The sequence below is a fragment of the Nerophis lumbriciformis genome, linkage group LG37, assembly GCF_033978685.3.
Source record: "Nerophis lumbriciformis linkage group LG37, RoL_Nlum_v2.1, whole genome shotgun sequence".
NCBI classification, from domain to species: domain Eukaryota; kingdom Metazoa; phylum Chordata; class Actinopteri; order Syngnathiformes; family Syngnathidae; genus Nerophis; species Nerophis lumbriciformis.
The window spans coordinates 4,025,620-4,052,500 of NC_084584.2; the positions used below are offsets into that span (position 1 = coordinate 4,025,620).

The 26,881-nt window shown below is 39.7% G+C and overlaps 1 protein-coding gene across 3 annotated transcripts in view; it reads right to left on the reverse strand.

The window, feature by feature from the left end:
* Positions 1-26,881, reverse strand: part of ubl3a (ubiquitin-like 3a) — an 84,988-nt gene that overhangs the window by 50,465 nt on the left and 7,642 nt on the right. Inside the window, exon 1 of one of the 3 annotated variants that reach the window (XM_061930867.2) lies at positions 5,048-5,195. The exons of the other annotated variants lie outside the window; for them this stretch is intronic. Within the exon in view, the coding sequence (XP_061786851.1) occupies positions 5,048-5,131 (84 nt within the window). The 5' untranslated portion in view covers positions 5,132-5,195. Of the gene's footprint in view, positions 1-5,047; positions 5,196-26,881 lie in introns of those variants that run through there. 3 annotated transcript variants of the gene reach the window in all.

A 26,881-nucleotide genomic window follows, 5' to 3' on the forward strand; every position in this document is an offset into this window, starting at 1 on the left:
ACAGGTCGTCAAGTAACAAAATATTTGATGCTGAGGTGTTTACCTGCAAAATTAGAAAAAAAAAGCTAGCATGCTAATATTAGAAGGCTAACGATTGTGCCATGTGCCGTTAAAATATTAGCTACGGGCTACAAATGGCCCCAGGGCCGCAATTTATAAATTAGCTAAAAAAATCCAGCATGCTAATGCTACCATGCTAAAATGCTAACCAACTAACATGTGTCAAGTACCAAAGTATATCAGTTGAGTTGTGTTTCTGAAAAGTAACTTAGTACTCAAATATGACAAAATTAGCTAAAAAAATAAAAAAAAAACACGATTATATCAATGTTAGCATGCTAACAGGTATCATTTGTCAAGTAACAAAATATTTGATGCTGAGGTGTTTACCTGCAAAATTTGAAAAAAAAAAAGCTAGCGTGCTAATATTAGAAGGCTAACGATTGTGCCACGGGCCGTTAAAACATTAGCTACTGGCCGCAAATGGCCGCACTTTATAAATGAGCTAAAAAAATCTAGCATGCTAATGCTACCGTGCTAAAATGCTAACTAACTAATGTGTCAAGTACCAAAATATATCAGTTGAGGTGTGTTTCTGAAAAGTAACTTAGTACTCAAATATGACAAAATTAGCTAAAAAAAACAAAACAGGATTATATCAATGTTAGCATGCTAACAGGTATCATTTGTCAAGTAACAAAATATTTGATGCTGAGGTGTTTACCTACAAAATTTGAAAAAAAAGCTAGCGTGCTAATATTAGAAGGCTAACGATTGTGCCACGGGCCGTTAAAACATTAGCCACTGGCCGCAAATGGCCGCACTTTATAAATGAGCTGAAAAATCTAGCATGCTAATGCTACCGTGCTAAAATGCTAACTAACTAATGTGTCAAGTACCAAAATATATCAGTTGAGGTGTGTTTCTGAAAAGTAACTTAGTACTCAAATATGACAAAATTAGATAAAAAAAAACAAAAAACCTTATTTCAATGTTAGCATGCTAACAGGTCGTCAAGTAACAAAATATTTGATGCTGAGGTGTTTACCTGGAAAATTTGAAAAAAAGCTAGCGTGCTAATATTAGAAGGCTAACGATTGTGCCACGGGCCGTTAAAACATTAGCCACTGGCCGCAAATGGCCGCACTTTATAAATGAGCTAAAAAATCTAGCATGCTAATGCTACCGTGCTAAAATGCTAACTAACTAACATGTGTCAAGTACCAAAATATATCAGTTGAGGTGTGTTTCTGAAAAGTAAGTTAGTACTCAAATATGACAAAATTAGCTAAAAAAAAACAAAACACGATTATATCAATGTTAGCATGCTAACAGGTATCATTTGTCAAGTAACAAAATATTTGATGCTGAGGTGTTTACCTGCAAAATTTGGAGAAAAAAAAAAGCTAGCGTGCTAATATTAGAAGGCTAACGATTGTGCCACGGGCCGTTAAAACATTAGCTACTGGCCGCAAATGGCCGCACTTTATAAATGAGCTAAAACATCTAGCATACTAATGCTACCGTGCTAAAATGCTAACTAACTAATGTGTCAAGTACCAAAATATATCAGTTGAGGTGTGTTTCTGAAAAGTAACTTAGTACTCAAATATGACAAAATTGGCTAAAAAAAAAAAAACGATTATATCAATGTTAGCATGCTAACAGGTATCATTTGTCAAGTAACAAAATATTTGATGCTGAGGTGTTTACCTGCAAAATTTGAAAAAAAAAAAAGCTAGCGTGCTAATATTAGAAGGCTAACGATTGTGCCACGAGCCGTTAAAACATTAGCTACTGGCCGCAAATGGCCGCACTTTATAAATGAGCTAAAACATCTAGCATGCTAATGCTACCGTGCTAAAATGCTAACTAACTAACATGTGTCAAGTACCAAAGTATATCAGTTGAGTTATGTTTCTGAAAAGTAACTTAGTACTCAAATATGACAAAATTAGCTAAAAAAAACAACAAAAAAACAGGATTATATCAATGTTAGCATGCTAACAGGTATCATTTGTCAAGTAACAAAATATTTGATGCTGAGGTGTTTACCTGCAAATTTTGAAAAAAAAAAGCTAGCGTGCTAATATTAGAAGGCTCACGATTGTGCCATGTGCCGTTAAAATATTAGCTACAGACTGCAAATGGCCCCCGGGCCGCAATTTATAAATTAGCTAAAAGAATCCAGCATGCTAATGCTACCGTGCTAAAATGCTAACTAACTAACATGTGTCAAGTACCAAAATATATCAGTTGAGGTGTGTTTCTGAAAAGTAACTTAGTACTCAAATATGACAAAATTAGCTAAAAAAAAAAAACAACACGATTATATCAATGTTAGCATGCTAACAGGTATCATTTGTCAAGTAACAAAATATTTGATGCTGAGGTGTTTACCTGCAAAATTTGAAAATAAAAAGCTAGCGTGCTAATATTAGAAGGCTAACGATTGTGCCACGGGCCGTTAAAACATTAGCCACTGGCCGCAAATGGCCGCACTTTATAAATGAGCTAAAACATCTAGCATGCTAATGCTACCGTGCTAAAATGCTAACTAACTAATGTGTCAAGTACCAAAATATATCGGTTGAAGTGTGTTTCTGAAAAGTAACTTAGTACTCAAATATGACAAAATTAGATTAAAAAAAAAACAAAAAAACATTATATCAATGTTAGCATGCTAACAGGTCGTCAAGTAACAAAATATTTGATGCTGAGGTGTTTACCTGCAAAATTAGAAAAAAAAAGTTAGCATGCTAATATTAGAAAGCTAACGATTGTGCCATGTGCCGTTAAAACATTAGCTACTGGCCGCACTTTATAAATGAGCTAAAAAATCTAGCATGCTAATGCTACCGTGCTAAAAAGCTAACTAACTAACATGTGTCAAGTACCAAAATATATCAGTTGAGGTGTGTTTCTGAAAAGTAACTTAGTACTCAAATATGACAAAATTAGCTATAAAAAAAAAAACATTAGCTACTGGCTGCACTTTATAAATGAGCTAAAAAATCTAGCATGCTAATGCTACCGTGCTAAAATGCTAACTAACTAACATGTGTCAAGTACCAAAATATATCAGTTGAGGTGTGTTTCTGAAAAGTAACTTAGTACTCAAATATGACAAAATTAGCTAAAAAAAAAAAAAAAACAGGATTATATCAATGTTAGCATGCTAACAGGTATCATTTGTCAAGTAACAAAATATTTGATGCTGAGGTGTTTACCTGCAAAATTTGAAAAAAAAGCTAGCGTGCTAAATATTAGAAGGCTAACGATTCTGCCACGGGCCGTTAAAACATTAGCTACTGGCCGCAAATGGCCGCACTTTATAAATGAGCTAAAAAATCTAGCATGCTAATGCTACCGTGCTAAAATGCTAACTAACTAATGTGTCAAGTACCAAAATATATCAGTTGAGGTGTGTTTCTGAAAAGTAACTTAGTACTCAAATATGACAAAATTAGCTATAAAAAAAAAAAAAACACGATTATATCAATGTTAGCATGCTAACAGGTATCATTTGTCAAGTAACAAAATATTTGATGCTGAGGTGTTTACCTGCAAAATTTGAAAAAAAAAAGCTAGCATGCTAATATTAAAAGGCTCACGATTGTGCCATGTGCCGTTAAAATATTAGCTACAGGCTGCAAATGGCCCCCGGGCCGCAATTTATAAATTAGCTAAAAAATCCAGCATGCTAATGCTACCGTGCTGAAATGCTAACTAACTAACATGTGTCAAGTACCAAAGTATATCAGTTGAGTTGTGTTTCTGAAAAGTAACTTAGTACTCAAATATGACAAAATTAGCACAAAAAAAAAAAAAACCACACGATTATATCAATGTTAGCATGCTAACAGGTATCATTTGTCAAGTAACAAAATATTTGATGCTGAGGTGTTTACCTGCAAAATTTGAAAAAAAAAAGCTAGCGTGCTAATATTAGAAGGCTAACGATTGTGCCACGGGCCGTTAAAACATTAGCCACTGGCCGCAAATGGCCGCACTTTATAAATGAGCTAAAAAAATCTAGCATGCTAATGCTACCGTGCTAAAATGCTAACTAACTAATGTGTCAAGTACCAAAATATATCAGTTGAGGTGTGTTTCTGAAAAGTAACTTAGTACTCAAATATGACAAAATTAGCTAAAAAAAAAAAAACACGATTATATCAATGTTAGCATGCTAACAGGTATCATTTGTCAAGTAACAAAATATTTGATGCTGAGGTGTTTACCTGCAAAATTTGAAAAAAAAGCTAGCGTGCTAATATTAGAAGGCTAACGATTCTGCCACGGGCCGTTAAAACATTAGCTCCTGGCCGCACTTTATAAATGAGCTAAAAAATCTAGCATGCTAATGCTACCGTGCTAAAATGCTAACTAACTAACATGTGTCAAGTACCAAAATATATCGGTTGAAGTGTGTTTCTGAAAAGTAACTTAGTACTCAAATATGACAAAATTAGCTAAAAAAACAAAAAAACATTATATCAATATTAGCATGCTAACAGGTCGTCAAGTAACAAAATATTTGATGCTGAGGTGTTTACCTGCAAAATTAGAAAAAAAAAGTTAGCATGCTAATATTAGAAAGCTAACGATTGTGCCATGTGCCGTTAAAACATTAGCTACTGGCCGCACTTTATAAATGAGCTAAAAAAATCTAGCATGCTAATGCTACCGTGCTAAAATGCTAACTAACTAACATGTGTCAAGTACCAAAATATATCAGTTGAGGTGTGTTTCTGGAAAAAAGTGGACCGATAGAGACCCGTGAAGACCGACAAAGAGCAGGTGGGGACATAAACAGAGCCGTGAAGTTCCACAAGTTCTGGTATTGATATAAATAGAGCTGGGCCTGTTACAGACACACATGTGGAGACTTGCAGAGACCTGGTTCTGATCTGAACAGACCCTTCAAAGGACAATAGAAAATGGCCCTGTAATGACCATTTAAGACCTGGTTCTAAACAGAAAAACAACCTCCAGGAGTTGGCGCCAGTAGAGTGCACACTTGTAACGACCACAGAGAGCTGACCTGTAAGGAGCACAAGTCCGTGTGGGGATCATCACCACCTGTAATGGCTTGGAAGAGATGCTTCTGAGACAAATGGACCCACATAGAGACAGCAGGAGTGCTCGTAGGAACAGCAGGAAGTCATTACTCACTCACTCACACACACACACACACACACACTTGTATTTGTTACCTTCTTGAGACCTCTGAAAATGCCTACCTCTTTAGGACCAGCCTTTCTAGATATATAAAGATTTGTATTTACAACATGAATAATATATACATACTACGCAAATATAAAAAAGCTTGTTGTGAAAAATTAGTTTTCCCAAGAAAAAGGTCACAATTTCACAAGAAAAACTTAGAATTTTGGCAGTATTATAATAGAAGTCGTAATTTTACTCGACGCAAGTCAAAATGTTACAAGAAAATCTGAATATTTGTGCAATATTATGATGAAGGTTGGAATTTTACTCAATAACAGTCGCAATTTTAGAAAAAAAAGCTGAAAATGTTGGCAATTTTATGAAAAGAGTTGTAATTTTACTCAACAAACATCACAATTTTATAAGAAAACTGTAAAAATGTTGGCAATATTATAATAATTGTAATTTCACTTGGCAAAATGATGACAAAAATCATCATTTTACAAAAAAATTGGCAATATTGTGATAAAAGTCAGGATTCTATATGACAAATGTCACCGTTTTGCATTAAAAAGTAATAATTTTACATGAAAAAGTAATACTTTTACATGAAAAAGTAATACTTTTACATGAAAAAGTAATAATTTTACGAGAAAATATTGCAATATTGCAGAAACAGAAAGAATATGAGAAATTGTTCCCAATTTTATAAGAAAAAATGTTGACACTGTGAGAAAAAGACTGCTTCGAGTTAATTTATTTATTTTTCAATGTTTTGTTTGTAATTGGTTTTTAATCTTTATTATTTACTTCAAGTTATTACAGTATGTCTCTATATACATAATTATTTTGTGTTTTTTATACATTTTGTTCCAAAGTGAGCACATTTCAATTTCTTACCCACACTTGTTATTTCATATGTTGACCGACACAAAGTCAATTTGAAAAATCCCTCCTTTTTGGGACCACCCTAATTTTGTTTTGATTTCACCACCAGGGGTGCAAATGAGACATTCTCAATTAGATGCGATGCTTTTACGTATTGGGACCATGATTTATGTCTTAACTTGATCACCGGTCCTCATATGGAAGGTACTTTTCCTTGTTAATGTCTCAAGAAGGGTAGAAATACAAGAACACACACACACACACACACACACACACACACACTTGTATTTGTTACCTTCTTGAGACCTCTGAAAAATGCCTACCTCTTTAAGACCAGCCTTTCTAGATATATAAAGATTTGTATTTACAACATGAATAATATATACATACTACGCAAATATAAAAAAGCTTGTTGTGAAAAATGAGTTGGAATTTCCCAAGAAAAAGGTCACAATTTCACAAGAAAAACTTAGAATTTTGGCAGTATTATAATAGAAGTCGTAATTTTACTCAACGCAAGTCAAAATGTTACAAGAAAATCTGAATATTTGTGCAATATTATGATGAAGGTTGGAATTTTACTCAATAACAGTCGCAATTTTAGAAAAAAAAGCTGAAAATGTTGGCAATTTTATGAAAAGAGTTGTAATTTTACTCGACAAACATCACAATTTTATAAGAAAACTGTAAAATGTTGGCAATATTATAACAATTGTAATTTCACTTGGCAAAATTATGACAAAAATCATCATTTTACAAAAAAAATTGGCAATATTGTGATAAAAGTCAGGATTCTATATGACAAATGTCACCGTTTTGCATTAAAAAGTAATAATTTTACATGAAAAAGTAATACTTTTACATGAAAAAGTAATAATTTTACGAGAAAATATTGCAATATTGCAGAAACAGAAAGAATATGAGAAATTGTTCCCAATTTTATAAGAAAAAATGTTGACACTGTGAGAAAAAGACTGCTTCTAGTTAATTTATTTATTTTTCAATGTTTTGTTTGTAATTGGTTTTTAATCTTTATTATTTACTTCAAGTTATTACAGTATGTCTCTATATACATAATTATTTTGTGTTTTTTATACATTTTGTTCCAAAGTGAGCACATTTCAATTTCTTACTCACACTTGTTATTTCATATGTTGACCGACACAAAGTCAATTTGAAAAATCCCTCCTTTTTAGGACCACCCTAATTTTGTTTGATTTCACCACCAGGGGTGCAAATGAGACATTCTCTATTAGATGCGATGCTTTTACGTATTGGGACCATGATTTATGTCTTAACTTGATCACCGGTCCTCATATGGAAAGTACTTTTCCTTGTTAATGTCTCAAGAAGGGTAGAAATACAAGAACACACACACACACACACACACACACACTTGTATTTGTTACCTTCTTGAGACCTCTGAAAAATGCCTCCCTCTTTAGGACCACCCTTTCTAGATATATAAAGATTTGTATTTACAATATGAATAATATATACATACTATGCAAATATAAAAAAGCTTGTTGTGAAAAATTAGTTGGAATTTCCCAAGAAAAAGGTCACAATTTCACAAGAAAAACTTAGAATTTTGGCAGTATTATAATAGAAGTCGTAATTTGACTCAACGCAAGTCAAAATGTTACAAGAAAATCTGAATATTTGTGCAATATTATGATGAAGGTTGGAATTTTACTCAATAACAGTCGCAATTTTAGAAAAAAAAGCTGAAAATGTTGGCAATTTTATGAAAAGAGTCGTAATTTTACTCGACAAACATCACAATTTTATACGAAAACTGCAAAATGTTGGCAATGTTATAATAATTGTAATTTCACTTGGCAAAATGATGACAAAAATCATCATTTTACAAAAAAATTGGCAATATTGTGATAAAAGTCAGGATTCTATATGACAAATGTCACCGTTTTGCATTAAAAAGTAATAATTTTACATGAAAAAGTAATACTTTTACATGAAAAAGTAATAATTGTACGAGAAAATATTGCAATATTGCAGAAACAGAAAGAATATGAGAAATTGTTCCCAATTTTATAAGAAAAAATGTTGACACTGTGAGAAAAAGACTGCTTCTAGTTAATTTATTTATTTTTCAATGTTTTGTTTGTAATTGGTTTTTAATCTTTATTATTTACTTCAAGTTATTACAGTATGTCTCTATATACATAATTGTTTTGTGTTTTTTATACATTTTGTTCCAAAGTGAGCACATTTCAATTTCTTACCCACACTTGTTATTTCATATGTTGACCGAAACAAAGTCAATTTGAAAAATCCCTCCTTTTTGGGACCACCCTAATTTTGTTTTGATTTCACCACCAGGGGTGCAAATGAGACATTCTCTATTAGATGCGATGCTTTTACGTATTGGGACCACGATTTATGTCTTAACTTGATCACCGGTCCTCATATGGAAGGTACTTTTCCTTGTTAATGTCTCAAGAAGGGTAGAAATACAAGAACACACACACACACACACACACACACACACACACTTACAGAGTCCATAAAGAGTTATGTAATCAATGGATGGATGAAGAACCTCCTGTGTGAACATGCTCATCCATATGAATGAATAACACACACATTTTTCTAGTTCGTACCTTGTGGGGACCTCTGCCTCCCTCTTTAGGCCCAGCCTTTCTAGATATATAAAGAAGTGTATTTACAACATTAAAGGCCTACTGAAATGTGAGGCCATGGAAAACGACTTCCGGACGGCTTCGAAGCAATTCTGGACCACCATCCGCCGCCTCAGGAAGGGGAAGCAGTGCACTATCAACACCGTGTATGGTGCGGATGGTGTTCTGCTGACCTCGACTGCGGATGTTGTGGATCGGTGGAGGGAATACTTCGAAGACCTCCTCAATCCCACCAACACGTCTTCCTATGAGGAAGCAGTGCCTGGGGAGTCTGTGGTGGGCTCTCCTATTTCTGGGGCTGAGGTTGCTGAGGTAGTTAAAAAGCTCCTCGGTGGCAAGGCCCCGGGGGTAGATGAGATCCGCCCGGAGTTCCTTAAGGCTCTGGATGCTGTGAGGCTGTCTTGGTTGACAAGACTCTGCAGCATCGCGTGGACATCGGGAGCGGTACCACTGGATTGGCAAACCGGGGTGGTGGTCCCTCTCTTTAAGAAGGGGAACCGGAGAGTGTGTTCTAACTATTGTGGGATCACACTCCTCAGCCTTCCCGGTAAGGTCTATTCAGGTGTACTGGAGAGGAGGCTAAACCGGATAGTCGAACCTCGGATTCAGGAGGAACAGTGTGGTTTTCGTTCTGGTCGTGGAACTGTGGACCAGCTCTATACTCTCGGCAGGGTCCTTGAGGGTGCATGGGAGTTTGCCCAACCAGTCTACATGTGTTTTGTGGACTTGGAGAAGGCATTCGACCGAGTCCCTCGGGAAGTCCTGTGGGGAGTGCTCAGAGAGTACGGGGTATCGGACTGTCTGATTGTGGCAGTCCGCTCCCTGTATGATCAGTGCCAGAGCTTGGTCCGCATTGCCGGTAGTAAGTCGGACACGTTTCCAGTGAGGGTTGGACTCCGCCAAGGCTGCCCTTTGTCACCGATTCTGTTCATAACTTTTATGGACAGAATTTCTAGGCGCAGTCAAGGCGTTGAGGAGATCTGGTTTGGTGGCTGCAGGATTAGGTCTCTGCTTTTTGCAGATGATGTGGTCCTGATGGCTTCATCTGGCCAGGATCTTCAGCTCTCACTGGATCTGTTCGCAGCTGAGTGTGAAGCGACTGGGATGAGAATCAGCACCTCCAAGTCTGAGTCCATGGTTCTCGCCCGGAAAAGGGTGGAGTGCCATCTCCGGGTTGGAGAGGAGATCTTGCCCCAAGTGGAGGAGTTCAAGTACCTCGGAGTCTTGTTCACGAGTGAGGGAAGAGTGGATCGTGAGATCGACAGGCGGATCGGTGCGGCGTCTTCAGTAATGCGGACGCTGTATCGATCCGTTGTGGTGAAGAAGGAGCTGAGCCGGAAGGCAAAGCTCTCAATTTACCGGTCGATCTACGTTCCCATCCTCACCTATGGTCATGAGCTTTGGGTTATGACCGAAAGGACAAGATCACGGGTACAAGCAGCCGAAATGAGTTTCCTCCGCCGGGTGGCGGGGCTCTCCCTTAGAGATAGGGTGAGAAGCTAAGCCATCCGGGAGGAGCTCAAAGTAAAGCCGCTGCTCCTCCACATGGAGAGGAGCCAGATGAGGTGGTTCGGGCATCTGGTCAGGATGCCACCCGAACGCCTCCCTAGGGAGGTGTTTAGGGCACGTCCGACCGGTAGGAGGCCGCGGGGAAGACCCAGGAAACGTTGGGAAGACTATGTCTCCCGACTGGCCTGGGAACGCCTCGGGGTCCCACAGGAAGAGCTGGACGAAGTGGCTGGGGAGAGGGAAGTCTGGGCTTCCCTGCTTAGGCTGCTGCCCCCGCGACCCGACCTCGGATAAGCGGAAGAAGATGGATGGATGGAAACGGGGATAGCAGGTCCATTCTATGTGTCATTCTTGATCATTTCGCGATATTGCCATATTTTTGCTGAAAGGATTTAGTAGAGAACATCGACAATAAAGTTCGCAACTTTTGGTCGCTGATAAAAAAGCCTTGCCTGCACCGGAAGTAGCAGGAAATGTTGCATATTTTGTGGGATTTATATATAACCCTAAACCTAACCCTAACCCTAGCCAACTCTTTTTCTTTATGCCTAACCCTAACCCTAATCCTAATCCTAACCCTAATCCTAACCCTAACCCCAACACCAACCCTAAACCTAACCCTAACCCTAACCAACCCTTTTTCTTTATTCCTAACCCTAACCCTAATCCTAACCCTAACCCTAACCCCAACCCCAGCCCCAACCCTAACCCTAAACCTAACCCTAACCCTAGCTCTAACCCTAACCAACTATTTTTCTTTATGCCTAACCCTAACCCTAATCCTAATACTAACCCTAATCCTAACCCCAACCGCAACCCCAACCCTAACCCTAACCCTAGCCCTAACCAACTTGTTTTCTTTATGCCTAACCCCAACCCTAATCCTAACCCTAACCCTAACCCCAACCCCAACCCTAGCCCTAACCAACTCTTTTTCTTTATGCCTAACCCTAACCCCAACCCCAACCCTAACCCTAACCCTAACCCTAGCTCTAACCCTAACCAACTCTTTTTCTTTATGCCTAAACCTAACCCTAATCCTAATACCAACCCTAATCCTAACCCCAACCGCAACCCCAACCCTAACCCTAACCCTAGCCCTAACCAACTCTTTATCTTTATGCCTAACCCCAACCCTAATCCTAACCCTAACCCTAACCCTAACCCTAACCAACTCTTTTTCTTTATGCCTAACCCTAACCCTAACCCTAATCCTAACCCTAACACCAACCCCAACCCCAACCCTAACCCTAACCCTAAACAAGTTTTCTTTGACAAAAATATTTTTTTCACTTGATATGGACATATAACTTAAGTTGAACAATAATATTGATAGAAATAAAATAATAAATGACTTATTTGAACAATTGTATTAAACAAATAATACAAATAAAAAATTTTAACACCTTTATAAGTGAGGCCTTTTTGGTTTTAGATTTTTTTTTTTAACTGTTATTACTTAAAAAATAATAATGAATCAAATCAATGTTGTGAATTATTGACTTATTAAAGGCTCCAATTAATTCACATCAAATATTACACTTTATATTGCGTATAAAAATCTGTATTTTTGCAACAACAACAAAACTTTTTTTTTTTTGTTTTTAACAGAAAGGGCGTAAAACAAAAACAAAAAAATAGATAATAATAAAAACTTATAATCAATGTATAGATCAAATATTACACTTTGACATATTTTGGGGGGAAAACAAGTTTTCTTTGACAAAAAGATGTTTTTGGACATATAAATTAAAGGCCTACTGAAATGCGATTTTCTTATTTAAACGGGGATAGCAGGTCCATTCTATGTGTCGTTCTTGATCATTTCGCCATATTGACATATTTTTGCTGAAAGGATTTAGTAGAGAACATCGACGATAAAGTTCGCAACTTTTGGTCGCTGATAAAAAAAAAGCCTTGCCTGTACCGGAAGTAGCAGACGAGTAGCGTGACGTCACAGGTTGTGGAGCTCCTCACATCTGCACATTGTTTACAATCATGGCCACCAGCAGCGAGAGCGATTCGGACCGAGAAAGCGACGATTTCCCCATTAATTTGAGCGAGGATGAAAGATTTGTGGATGAGGAAAGTGAGAGTGAAGTTTTCAGATAGGGAAGATGCTGTGAGAGGCGGGTGGGACCTGATATCCAGCTGGGAATGACTAAAACAGTAAATAAACACAAGACATATACATACTCTATTAGCCACAACACAACCAGGCTTATATTTAATATGCCACAAATTAATCCCGCATAACAAACACCTCCCGTCCATATAACCCGCCAATACAACTCAAACACCTGCACAACACCATACTTGCCAACCTTGAGACCTCCGATTTCGGGAGGTGGGGGGTGGTGGCGTGGTTGGGGGTGTGGTTAAGAGGGGAGGAGTATATTGACAGCTAGAATCAAGTATTGCATACATTATATATATATATATATATATATATATATATATATATATTATAATAATATCCTGAAAATATGCAAACAAAACTGTGTTTAGATAATTGATACTTCAAACTTGCATAAATAAATCTTAAGGAATATAACATAACTTGGCTTCTGAGAGCTTCAAAATGTGATGAATAAAATGCTAAAGTTGTTGATAAACAAGCAATTATTTTAATAATTAAATATGGTCATTTTAAATGAATTATTATGATCATTTAAAATTAATTATTTCAAATTTGTTTATTTTAATGTATAATTCTAATGCCTGGATGTAATAAGGAGTCAGAAAAAATACAAATAAAAATATAATTAATTTTGATGTTTTTAGCAAAATATAGTAAAAATTTTATTTTATTTTTTAAATTAATAAATATATTTATTTTTAGGTAAGATAAACATAATACAATTCATCTCTTGTCTGGAGGATTTAGTTCTTGTCACCCTGTTGTCCTCCCATCATGAAAAAAGGCTGTCCTCACTCAGGTCCGCATGGAGCTGGAGGGGGCGTGGCCTCCAGCTCCGGCTGAAAATCGGGAGATTTTCGGGAGAATATTTGTCCCGGGAGGTTTTCGGGAGAAGCGCTGAATTTCGGGAGTCTCCCGGAAAATTCGGGAGGGTTGGCAAGTATGCACAACACACTCAATCCCACAGCCCAAAGTACCGTTCACCTCCCCAAAGTTCATACAGGACATATATTTCCCCAAAGTCCCCAAAGTTACGTACGTGACATGCACGTAGCGGCACGCACGTACGGGCAAGCGATCAAATGTTTGGAAGCGTACTCACGGTACCGCTTCTGCGTACCCAACTCAAAGTCCTCCTGGTAAGAGTCTCTGTTGTCCCAGTTCTCCACAGGCCAATGGTAAAGCTTGACTGTCATCTTTCGGGAATGTAAAAAATGAAACACCGGCTGTGTTTGTGTTGCTGCAGCCGGCCGCAATACACCGCTTCCCACCTACAGCTTTTCTTCTTTGCTGTCTCCATTGTTCATTGAACAAATTGCAAAAGATTCACCAACACAGATGTCCAGAATACTGTGGAATTTGGCGATGAAAACAGACGACTTAATAGCTGGCCACCATGCTGTCTCAAAATGTCCTCTACAATTCATGACGTCACGCGCTGACGTCATCATACCGAGACGTTTTCAGCAGGATATTTCGCGCGAAATTTTAAATTGCACAACCCGGCCGTATTGGCATGTGTTGCACTGTTAAGATTTCATCATTGATATATAAACTATCAGACTGCGTGGTCGCTAGTAGTGGCTTTCAGTAGGCCTTTAATAATATATACATACTATGCAAATATAAAAAAGCTTGTTGTGAAAAATGAGTTGGAATTTCACAAGAAAAACGTAGAATTTTGGCAGTGTTATAATAAAAGTCATAATTTTACTCGACGCAAGTCAAAATTTGACTGTTATTGAGTAAAATTCCAACTTTTATCATGACATTGCGCAAATGTTCAGTTTTTCTTGTGAAATTTTGACTTGCGTCGAGTAAAATTATGACTTTTATTATAATACTGCCAAAAAATTAGTTGGAATTTCACAAGAAAAACTTAGAATTTTCGCAGTATTATAATAAAAGTCATAATTTTACTCGAGGCAAGTCAAAATTTCACAAGAAAAACTGAACATTTGCGCAATGTCATGATAAAAGTTGGAATTTTACTCAATAACACGACTGTTATTGAGTAAAATTCCAACTTTTGTCATGATAAAAGTTGGAATTTTACTCAATAACACGACTGTTATTGAGTAAAATTCCAACTTTTATCATGACATTGCGCAAATGTTCAGTTTTTCTTGTGAAATTTTGACTTGCGTCGAGTAAAATTATGACTTTTATTATAATACTGCGAAAATTCTAAGTATGAATGAGTTGGAATTTCACAAGAAAAACTTAGAATTTTCGCAGTATTATAATAAAAGTCATAATTTTACTCGACGCAAGTCAAAATTTCACAAGAAAAACTGAACATTTGCGCAATGTCATGATAAAAGTTGGAATTTTACTCAATAACACGACTGTTATTGAGTAAAATTCCAACTTTTAACATGACTGTTATTGAGTAAAATTCCAACTTTCATCATGACATTGCGCAAATGTTCAGTTTTTCTTGTGAAATTTTGACTCGCGTAGATTAAAATTATGACTTTTATTATAATACTGCAAAAATTCTAAGTATGAATGAGTTGGAATTTCACAAGAAAAACTTAGAATTTTCGCAGTATTATAATAAAAGTCATAATTTTACTCGACGCAGGTCAAAATTTCACAAGAAAAACTGAACATTTGCGCAATGTCATGATAAAAGTTGGAATTTTACTCAATAACAGTCGTGTTATTGAGTAAAATTCCAACTTTTATCATGACAAAAGTTGGAATTTTACTCAATAACAGTCGTGTTATTGAGTAAAATTCCAACTTTTATCATGACATTGCGCAAATGTTCAGTTTTTCTTGTGAAATTTTGACTTGCGTCGAGTAAAATTATGACTTTTATTATAATACTGCGAAAATTCGAAGTTTTTCTTGTGAAATTCCAACTCATTCATACTTAGAATTTTTGCAGTATTATAATAAAATAATTCCAACTTTTGTCATGATAAAAGTTGGAATTTTACTCAATAACACGACTGTTATTGAGTAAAATTCCAACTTTTATCATGACATTGCGCAAATGTTCAGTTTTTCTTGTGAAATTTTGACTTGCGTCGAGTAAAATTATGACTTTTATTATAATACTGCGAAAATTCTAAGTATGAATGAGTTGGAATTTCACAAGAAAAACGTAGAATTTTCGTAGAATTTTCGCAGTATTATAATAAAAGTCATAATTTTACTCGACGCAAGTCCAAATTTCACAAGAAAAACTGAACATTTGCGCAATGTCATGATAAAAGTTGGAATTTTACTCAATAACAGTCGTGTTATTGAGTAAAATTCCAACTTTTATCATGACAAAAGTTGGAATTTTACTCAATAACAGTCGTGTTATTGAGTAAAATTCCAACTTTTATCATGACATTGCGCAAATGTTCAGTTTTTCTTGTGAAATTTTGACTTGCGTCGAGTAAAATTATGACTTTTATTATAATACTGCGAAAATTCTAAGTATGAATGAGTTGGAATTTCACAAGAAAAACTTAGAATTTTCGCAGTATTATAATAAAAGTCATAATTTTACTCGACGCAAGTCAAAATTTCACAAGAAAAACTGAACATTTGCGCAATATCATGATAAAAGTTGGAATTTTACTCAATAACAGTCGTGTTATTGAGTAAAATTCCAACTTTTATCATGACATTGCGCAAATGTTCAGTTTTTCTTGTGAAATTTTGACTTGCGTAGATTAAAATTATGACTTTTATTATAATACTGCAAAAATTCTAAGTATGAATGAGTTGGAATTTCACAAGAAAAACTTAGAATTTTCGCAGTATTATAATAAAAGTCATAATTTTACCCGACGCAAGTCAAAATTTCACAAGAAAAACTGAACATTTGCGCAATGTCATGATAAAAGTTGGAATTTTACTCAATAACACGACTGTTATTGAGTAAAATTCCAACTTTTGTCATGATAAAAGTTGGAATTTTACTCAATAACACGACTGTTATTGAGTAAAATTCCAACTTTTATCATGACATTGCGCAAATGTTCAGTTTTTCTTGTGAAATTTTGACTTGCGTCGAGTAAAATTATGACTTTTATTATAATACTGCGAAAATTCTAAGTATGAATGAGTTGGAATTTCACAAGAAAAACGTAGAATTTTCGTAGAATTTTCGCAGTATTATAATAAAAGTCATAATTTTACTCGACGCAAGTCCAAATTTCACAAGAAAAACTGAACATTTGCGCAATGTCATGATAAAAGTTGGAATTTTACTCAATAACCGTTGTTATTGAGTAAAATGTGCGCAATGTCATGATAAAAGTTGGAGTTTTACTCAATAACAGTCGTGTTATTGAGTAAAATTCCAACTTTTATCATGACATTGCGCAAATGTTCAGTTTTTCTTGTGAAATTTTGACTTGCGTCGAGTAAAATTATGACTTATTATAATACTGCGAAAATTCTAAGTATGAATGAATTGGAATTTCACAAGAAAAACTTAGAATTTTCGCAGTATTATAATAAAAGTCATAATTTTACTCGACGCAAGTCAAAATTTCACAAGAAAAACTGAACATTTGCGCAATGTCATGATAAAAGTTGGAATTTTACTCAATAACATGACTGTTATTGAGTAAAATTCCAACTTTTAACATGACTGTTATTGAGTAAAATTCCAACTTTTATCATGACATTGCGCAAATGTTCAGTTTTTCTTGTGAAATTTTGACTCGCGTAGATTAAAATTATGACTTTTATTATAATACTGCAAAAATTCTAAGTATGAATGAGTTGGAATTTCACAAGAAAAACTTAGAATTTTCGCAGTATTATAATAAAAGTCATAATTTTACTCGACGCAAGTCAAAATTTCACAAGAAAAACTGAACATTTGCGCAATGTCATGATAAAAGTTGGAATTTTACTCAATAACACGACTGTTATTGAGTAAAATTCCAACTTTTATCATGACATTGCGCAAATGTTCAGTTTTTCTTGTGAAATTTGGACTTGCGTCGAGTAAAATTATGACTTTTATTATAATACTGCGAAAATTCTAAGTATGAATGAGTTGGAATTTCACAAGAAAAACTTAGAATTTTGGCAGTATTATAACAAAAGTCATAATTTTACTCGACGCAAGTCAAAATTTCACAAGAAAAACTGAACATTTGCGCAATGTCATGATAAAAGTTGGAATTTTACTCAATAACAGTCGCAGTTTTACGAGAAAAGCTTAACATTTTGACAATTTTACGAAAAGAGTCGTAGTTTTACTCGACAAAAGTCACAATTTTATGAGAAAACTTTGAAATGTTGGCAAAATTATAATAACAGTCGGAATTCTACAAAATGATGACAAAAGTCATAATTGTACTCAAAAAATGTCACTATTTTACAAGAACAACAACAAAAAGTGGCAATATTGTGATCAAAGTCAGAATTTTATATGACAAATGTCACCATTTTGCATTAAAAAGTAATAATTTTACATACGAGAAAATATTGCAATATTACAGAAACAGAAAGAATATGAGCAATCGTTCCCAATTTTATAAGAAAAAAGTCGACACATTGTGAGAAAAAGACTGCTTTTAGTAAAAAATTTAGTTTGTAATTGTTTTTTAATCTTCATTATTTACTTTAAGTTATTACAGTAGGTCTCTATACACATATTTATGTTATTTTTTTTAATGAATTTTGGCCAACGGGGGCGCATTTCAATTTTATAAGAAAACTTTAAAATGTTGGCAAAATTATAATAATAGTTGGAATTCTGCTTGGCAAAATGATGACAGAAGTCCTAATTTTACTCAAAAAAAATGTTACAGTTTTACAAGAACAACAACAAAAATTGGCAATATTGTGATAAAAGTCCGAATTTTATATGACAAATGTCACCATTTTGCATCAAAAAGTAATCATTTTACATTAAAAAAGTAACGATTTTATGAGAAAATATTGCAATATTACAGAAACAGAAAGAATATGAGAAATCGTTCCCAATTTTATAAGAAAAAAGTCGACACGTTGTGAGAAAAAGACTGCTTTTAGTAAAAAAATGTTGTTTGTAATTGTTTTTTAATCTTCATGATTTACTTCAAATTATTACAGTAGGTCTCTATATACATATTTATGTTATTTTTTTAATTAATTTTGGCCAAAGGGGGCGCATTTCAATTTCTTACACACACTTGTTATTTCATATGTTGACCAGAATGGGAGCACTTTTAAAAGCGACACACAGTCCATTTGAAAAATCCCTCATTTTGATAGATGTCACCAGCAGGGGTGCACCTGTCAATGTTTACTTTTGTATGCACAATAAATGAACAAAAAAATCCTGACTTTGGAGCAATGTTCACGGACTCTAGTATTTGGCTCTCTATTAGATGCAATGTTATTGGGACCATGATTTATGTCATCACTTGTTCACACCTCCTCATATGGAAGATACTTTTCCTTCTTCATGTCTCAAGAAGGGCAGAAATACAAGAACACACACACACGTACACACTTACACACACGCTTACACTTACACACTTACACATAATGTCTGTGTTCTAGAACCGGGCTCATGGTCACCATCAGAACTTTAGGGGACATGAACTCTTGGGCCGGCCTGAGATGATGTCATGGTCACACTAATCTCCACCCAGGTGGTGTCGTCATGGTTTTTGTTGGCTTCCTGTCGACCCTCCCTGTTCACAAGTGTGTTATAAACCGGATCTGGTCCAGGTCCAAGTCCAGGACCATTTTTTAATGGCCCGTGGCACAATGGTTAGCCTTCTAATATTAGCATGCTAGCTTTTTTTCTAATTTTACAGGTAAACACCTCAGCATCAAATAGTTTGTTACTTGACGAATGCTACCTGTTAGCATGCTAACATTGATATAATAGTTGTTTTTTTACCTAATTTTGTCATATTTGAGAAGTAAGCTACTTTAGTACTTAGTAAACACATTTTTCAGAAACACACCTCAACTGATGTATTTTGGGGACTTGACACATGTTAGTTAGTATATATATATATATATATATATATATATATATATATATATATATATATATATATATATATATATATATATGTATGTGTGGGGAAAAAAATCACAAGACTATTTCATCTCTACAGGCCTGTTTCATGAGGGGGGGTACCCTCAATCATCAGGAGATTTTAATGGGAGCATTCGCATACCATGGTTTATATAGGGCACAGAGTGGGTGGGTACAGGCTGGCGTAGGGGCGTGGATCACGATTGAAGCCAACAAGCAAACAGTCAACTTCCTCGACGTCACTTTCAACCTGAGAAATAACAGCTACCAACCATTCACGAAACCCAACACAACACTCCAATACGTGCACCATGACAGCAACCACCCACCCACCACCACGAAAAGAATACCTACCGAAATCAATAAAAGGCTATCGATGCTGTCATCTAGCAAAGCTGAATTTGACCAAGCAACCCCCCCGTACCAAAAAGCCCTTGATGAAAGCGGATACAATTTCACCCTCACCTATGAACCCACGCCAGGAAACCAGCCAAAAAAGAACAGAAAACGAAACGACATCATCTGGTACAACCCCCCATACAGCAAAAACGTCTCAACTAACATTGGACACAAATTCCTCAATCTGATTGACAAACACTTTCCCAAAGACAACACCCTAAGGAAAGTATTCAACAAGAACAACATTAAATTGAGCTACAGCTGTATGAACAATATACGACAAATCATCTCAAACCACAACAAAACAATTGCAAATGAGCCGTCGGCCCCCGGACAGAGCGACTCCAAAACCAACAAAGGCTGTAACTGTCGAAAGAAACCTGATTGCCCTCTCAACGGGGGGTGCTTACAAACATCAGTTGTCTACCAATCTAAGGTAACACGCAAGGACATTAACACATCCGACACATATGTAGGATTAACCGAGGGAGAATTCAAAACCAGATGGAACAATCACAAGGCTTCTTTCAGGAACAAAAACCTGCAAAATACCACAGAACTCAGCAAACACATTTAGGACCTCAAAGACAATAATGTTGAATATTCAATAACATGGCAAATTCTTGCATCCAGCACACCTTACAATAGTGGTAATAAAAGATGCAACCTATGCTTGAAAGAGAAACTGTTTATTATTTACCGTCCAGACCTGTCATCCCTCAACAAGCGCAGCGAAATTGTATCAGCATGCCGCCACAGACGGAAACACCTCCTAGGTAATACATGAGCCAATCACCACGCCCCTACGCCAGCCTGTACCCACCCACTCTGTGCCCTATATAAACCATGGTATGTGAATGCTCCCATTAAAATCTCCTGATGATTGAGGGAACCCCCCCTCATGAAACAGGCCTGTAGAGAAGAAATAGTCTTGTGATTTTTTTTTTCCCACACATACATATATTGCGCTCTACTACGGTATCGAGCACTATTTTTTGGATAACCTTATTAAGATATATATATATATATATATATATATATATATATATATATATATATATATATATATATATATATATATATATATAAGTAAGTCTTTGCTGTCGTCCAGCATTCTGTTTTTGTTTACTTTGTAGCCAGCTCAGTTTTCGTTTCGTTCTGCATAGCCTTCCCTAAGCGTCAATGCCTTTTCTTGGGGGCACTCACCTTTTTGTTTATTTTTGGTTTAAGCATTAGACACCTTTTTACCTGCACTCTGCCTCCCGCTGTTTCCCACATCTACAAAGCAATTAGCTACCTGCTTCCACCTACTGGTATGGAAGAGTATTACACGGCACAGTGGTTGAAAAACACTGGGGTAGACTATGTCTCCCGGCTGGCCTGGGAACGCCTCGGGAAACCCCCGGGAAGAACTGGACGAGGTGGCTGGGGAGAGGAAAGTCTGGGCTTCTCTGCTTAGGCTGCTGCCCCCGCGACCCAAACTCGGATAAGCGGAAGAAGATGGATGGATGGATGGATGGATGGATGGTCAAAAAAAGCTATTTTCGAAAGAATCGCGAGTCTACAATTTTAATCAAGTCAAAAAATTTAAAAAAATTTTTATTTTTTAAACCTCTTTATGAAATGTTTGGGTAGAATTTGGTGAAATATAAACATATGAGAACTACTTCATGGAGGAATGTAGTTCATCACACAACTGCCACCCAATCTTATTGAAAAAAACTATTGATTTTGAATCGAGAACCGATTCTGAATGGAGTCGTTAGCCCCCCCCGAGAACCGAATCATGTGGTGCCCAAAGAGTGGAAACCCGTACAATCCTCTCCTAGATAGCGGCGATGTCGCTCTCTCTCGCGCGCGCCCAGGCGTCCGGCTGTTGCCATGGCAACCACTATGACCTCAAAACGCGCCCAGCCGAGTCTCACGGGGAGGGGGAAGGGGGGGATAAAAGTTGGAAAAGTGGTCAAAAGTCCCAAAAATGTTCAATAATCCCACCCAGGTTCAAGTCCCACAAGTCCGGTGAGACTTGTGGGACTCGAACCTGGGTAGGTGTTTTGGACATTTTGGGGACTTTTGCAATCTTTTCTCACTTTTACCCCCCCTCCCCCACTCCCTGTGAGACTTTGCTGGGCGCGTTTTGGACATTTTGGGCGTCCTGGGACTTGTGGGACTTTTAGGTATTTTGGACAAAATTGGGACTTTTGCAGTCTTTTCTCACTTTTCTCCCCGCCTTCCCAAGGGACTCGGCTGGGTGCGTTTTGGACATTTTGGGCATTCTGGGACTTGTGCGGCCAGCGGCGGGACTTGTGGGACTCGAACCTGGGTAGGTATTTTGAACATTTTTGGGACTTTTGCTCACTTTTCTCCCCCCTTCCCGTGCAACTTTGCTGGGCGCGTTTTGGACATCCCAGGACTCGCGCGGCCAGCGGTGGGACTTGTGGGACTTGAACCCGGGTGTGATTTTTGAATATTTTTCTGACTTTTGCCAACTTTCCCCACTTTTCTCCCCACCTTCCCGTGCGACTATGCTGGGCGCATTTTGGACATTGTGGGCATCCCGGACTTGCACGGCAGACGGCAGGACTAGTGGGACTCGAACCCGGGTAGATATTTTGGACAGAATTGGGACTTTTGCCGACTTTTCTCCTCGCCTTCCTGTGGGACTTGGCTGGGTGAGTTTTGGACATTTTGGGCATCCCGGGACTTGCGCGGCCGACGGCGGGACTTGTGGGACTCGAACCCGGGTGTGATTTTTGAACATTTTTCTGACTTTTGCCAACTTCCCCACTTTTCTCCCCCCCTTCCCGTGCGACTTTGCTGGGCGTGTTTTGGACATTTTGGGCGTCCTGGGACTTGTGCGGCCAACGGTGGGACTTGTGGGACTCGAACCCGAGTGTGATTTTTTAAAATTTTTCTGACTTTTGCCAACTTTCCCCACTTTTCTCCCCACCTTCCCGTGCAACTTTGCTGGGCGCGTTTTGGACATTTTGGGCATCCCGGACTTGCACGGCAGACGGCGGGACTAGTGGGACTCAAACCCCGTTAGGTATTTTGGACAAAATTGGGACTTTTGCCGACTTTTCTTACTTTTCTCCCCGCCTTCCCGTGGGACTCGGCTGGGTGCGTTTTGGACATTTTGGGCATCCTGGGACTTGCGCGGCCGGCGGCGGGACTTTTGGGACTCGAACCTGGGTAGGTATTTTGAACATTTTTCGGAATTTTGCCCACTTTTCTCCCCCCCTTCCTGTGCGACTTTGCTGGACGCGTTTTGGACATTTTGGGCATCCCGGGACTTGTGTGGCCGGCGGCGGGACTTGTGGGACTCGAACCCGGATGTGATTTTTGAACATTTTTCTGACTTTTGCCAACTTTCCCCACTTTTCTCCCCCCCCTTCCCGTGCGACTTTGCTGGGCGCGTTTTGGACATTTTGGGCATCCCGGACTTGCGCGGCCGGCAGCGGGACTTGTGGGACTCGAACCCGGGTAGGTATTTTGGATTGGGACTTTTGCCGACTTTTCTCCTCGCCTTCCCGTGGGACTTGGCTGGGTGAGTTTTGGACATTTTGGGCATCCCGGGACTTGCGCGGTACTTGTGGGACTCGAACCCGGGTGTGATTTTTTTAACATTTTTCTGACTTTTGCCAACTTTCCCCACTTTTCTCCTCACCTACTTTGCTGGGCGCGTTTTGGACATTTTGGGCATCCCGGACTTGCACGGCAGACGGCGGGACTAGTGGGACTCAAACCCAGGTAGGTATTTTGGACAAAACTGGGACTTTTGCCGACTTTTCTTACTTTTCTCCCCGCCTTCCCGTGGGACTCGGCTGGGTGCGTTTTGGACATTTTGGGCATCCTGGGACTTGCGCGGCCGGCGGCGGGACTTTTGGGACTCGAACCTGGGTAGGTATTTTGAACATTTTTCGGAATTTTGCCCACTTTTCTCCCCCCCTTCCTGTGCGACTTTGCTGGACGCGTTTTGGACATTTTGGGCATCCCGGGACTTGTGTGGCCGGCGGCGGGACTTGTGGGACTCGAACCCGGATGTGATTTTTGAAAATTTTTCTGACTTTTGCCAACTTTCCCCACTTTTCTCCCCCCCCTTCCCGTGCGACTTTGCTGGGCGCGTTTTGGACATTTTGGGCATCCCGGACTTGCGCGGCCGGCAGCGGGACTTGTGGGACTCGAACCCGGGTAGGTATTTTGGATTGGGACTTTTCTCCTCGCCTTCCCGTGGGACTTGGCTGGGTGAGTTTTGGACATTTTGGGCATCCCGGGACTTGCGCGGTACTTGTGGGACTCGAACCCGGGTGTGATTTTTTTAACATTTTTCTGACTTTTGCCAACTTTCCCCACTTTTCTCCTCACCTACTTTGCTGGGCGCGTTTTGGACATTTTGGGCATCCCGGACTTGCACGGCAGACGGCGGGACTAGTGGGACTCAAACCCAGGTAGGTATTTTGGACAAAACTGGGACTTTTGCCGACTTTTCTTACTTTTCTCCCCGCCTTCCCGTGGGACTCGGCTGGGTGCGTTTTGGACATTTTGGGCATCCTGGGACTTGCGCGGCCGGCGGCGGCACTTTTTGAACATTTTTCTGACTTTTGCCAACTTTCCCCATTTTTCTCCCCCCCTTCCCGTGCGACCTTGCTGGGCGCATTTTGGACATGTTGGGCATCCCGGGACTTGCGCGGCCGGCGGTGGGACTTGTGGGACTCGAACCCGGGTGTGATTTTTTTAACATTTTTCTGACTTTTGCCAACTTTCCCCACTTTTCTCCCCACCTTCCCGTGCAACTTTGCTGGGCGCGTTTTGGACATCCCGGACTTGCACGGCAGACGGCGGGACTAGTGGGACTCAAACCCAGGTAGGTATTTTGGACTAAACTAGGACTTTTGCCGACTTTTCTTACTTTTCTCCCCGCAATCCCGTGGGACTCGGCTGGGTGAGTTTTGGACATTTTGGGCATCCTGGGACTTGCGCGGCCGGCCGGCGGCGGGACTTGTGGGACTCGAACCTGGGTAGGTATTTTGAACATTTTTGGGACTTTTGCCCACTTTTCTCCCCCCCTTCCCGTGCGACTTTGCTGGGCGCGTTTTGGACATTTTGGGCATCCCGGGACTTGTGTGGCCGGCGGCGGGACTTGTGGGACTCGAACCCGTGTGTGATTTTTGAACATTTTTGGGACTTTTGCCGACTTTTCTCCCCCCCTTCTCCTGGGACGTGGCTGGGCGCATTTTGGACATTTTGGGTATCCCGGGACTTGCGCGGCTGGCGGCGGGACTTGTGGGACTCGAACCCGGGTGTGATTTTTGAACATTTTTGGGACTTTTGCCGACTTTTCTCACGTTTCTCCCCGCCTTCCCATGGAACATGTAGCTGGGCGCATTTTGGACACTTTGGCCATCCCGGGACTTGCGCGGCCGGTGGCGGGACTTGTGGGACTCGAACCTGGATAAGTATTTTGAACATCTTTGGGACTTTTGCCGACTTTTCTCCCCCCCTTCCCGTGCGACTTTGCTGGGCGCGTTTAGGACTTGCGCGGCCGACAGCAGGACTTGTGGGACTCGAACCCGGGTAGGTATTTTGGACAAAATTGGGACTTTTGCCGACTTTTCTCCTCGCCTTCCCGTGGGACTTGGCTGGGTGCGTTTTGGACATTTTGGGCATTCTGGGACTTGCGCGGCCGGCGGCGGGACTTGTGGGACTCGAACCCGGGTGTGATTTTTTTAACATTTTTCTGACTTTTGCCAACTTACCCCACTTTTCTCCCCACCTTCCCGTGCGACTTTGCTGGGCGCGTTTTGGACATTTTGGGCATCCCGGACTTGCGCGGCCGGCGGTGGGACTTGTGGGACTCGAATCTGGGTAGGTATTTTGAACATTTTTGGGACTTTTGCCCACTTTTCTCCCCCCCTTCCCGTGGGACTTGGCTGGGTGAGTTTTGGACATTTTGGGCATCCTGGGACTTGCGCGGCCGGCGGCGGGACTTGTGGGACTCGAACCCGGGTGTGATTTTTTAACATTTTTCTGACTTTTGCCAACTTTCTCCCCCCCTTCCCGTACGACTTTGCTGGGCGCGTTTTGGACATTTTGGGCATCCCGGACTTGCACGGCAGACGGCGGGACTAGTGGGACTCAAACCCAGGTAGGTATTTAGGACAAAATTGGGACTTTTGCCGACTTTTCTTGCTTTTCTCCCCGCCTTCCCGTGGGACTCGGCTGGGTGCGTTTTGGACATTTTGGGCATCCTGGGACTTGCGCGGCCGGCCGGCGGCGGGACTTGTGGGACTCAAACCTGGGTAGGTATTTTGAACATTTTTGGGACTTTTGCCCACTTTTCTCCCCCCCTTCCCGTGCGACTTTGCTGGGCGCGTTTTGGACATTTTGTGCATCCTGGGACTTGTGTGGCCGGCGGCGGGACTTGTGGGACTCGAACCCGGGTGTGATTTTTGAACATTTTTGGGACTTTTGCCAACTTTCCCCACTTTTCTCCCCCCCTTCCCGTGCGACTTTGCTGGGCGCGTTTTGGACATTTTGGGCGTCCTGGGACTTGTGCGGCCGGCAGTGGGACTTGTGGGACTCGAAACCGGGTAGGTATTTTGGACAAAATTGGGACTTTTGCAGTCTTTTCTCACTTTTCTCCCCGCCTTCCCGGGGGACTCGGCTTGGTGCGTTTTGGACATTTTGGGCATCCCGGGACTTGCGCGGCCGGCGGCGGGACTTGTGGGGCTCGAACCCGGATGTGATTTTTGAAAATTTTTCTGACTTTTGCCAACTTTCCCCACTTTTCTTCCCCCCTTCCCGTGCGACTTTGCTGGGCACGTTTTGGACATTTTGGGCATCCCGGACTTGTGGGACTCGAACCCGGGTAGGTATTTTGGACAAAATTGGGACTTTTGCCGACTTTTCTCCTCGCCTTCCCGTGGGACTTGGCTGGGTGAGTTTTGGACATTTTGGGCATCCCGGGACTTGCGCGGCCGGCGGCGGGACTTGTGGGACTCGAACCCGGGTGTGATTTTTTAACATTTTTCTGACTTTTGCCAACTTTCTCCCCCCCTTCCCGTGCGACTTTGCTGGGCGCGTTTTGGACATTTTGGGCATCCCGGG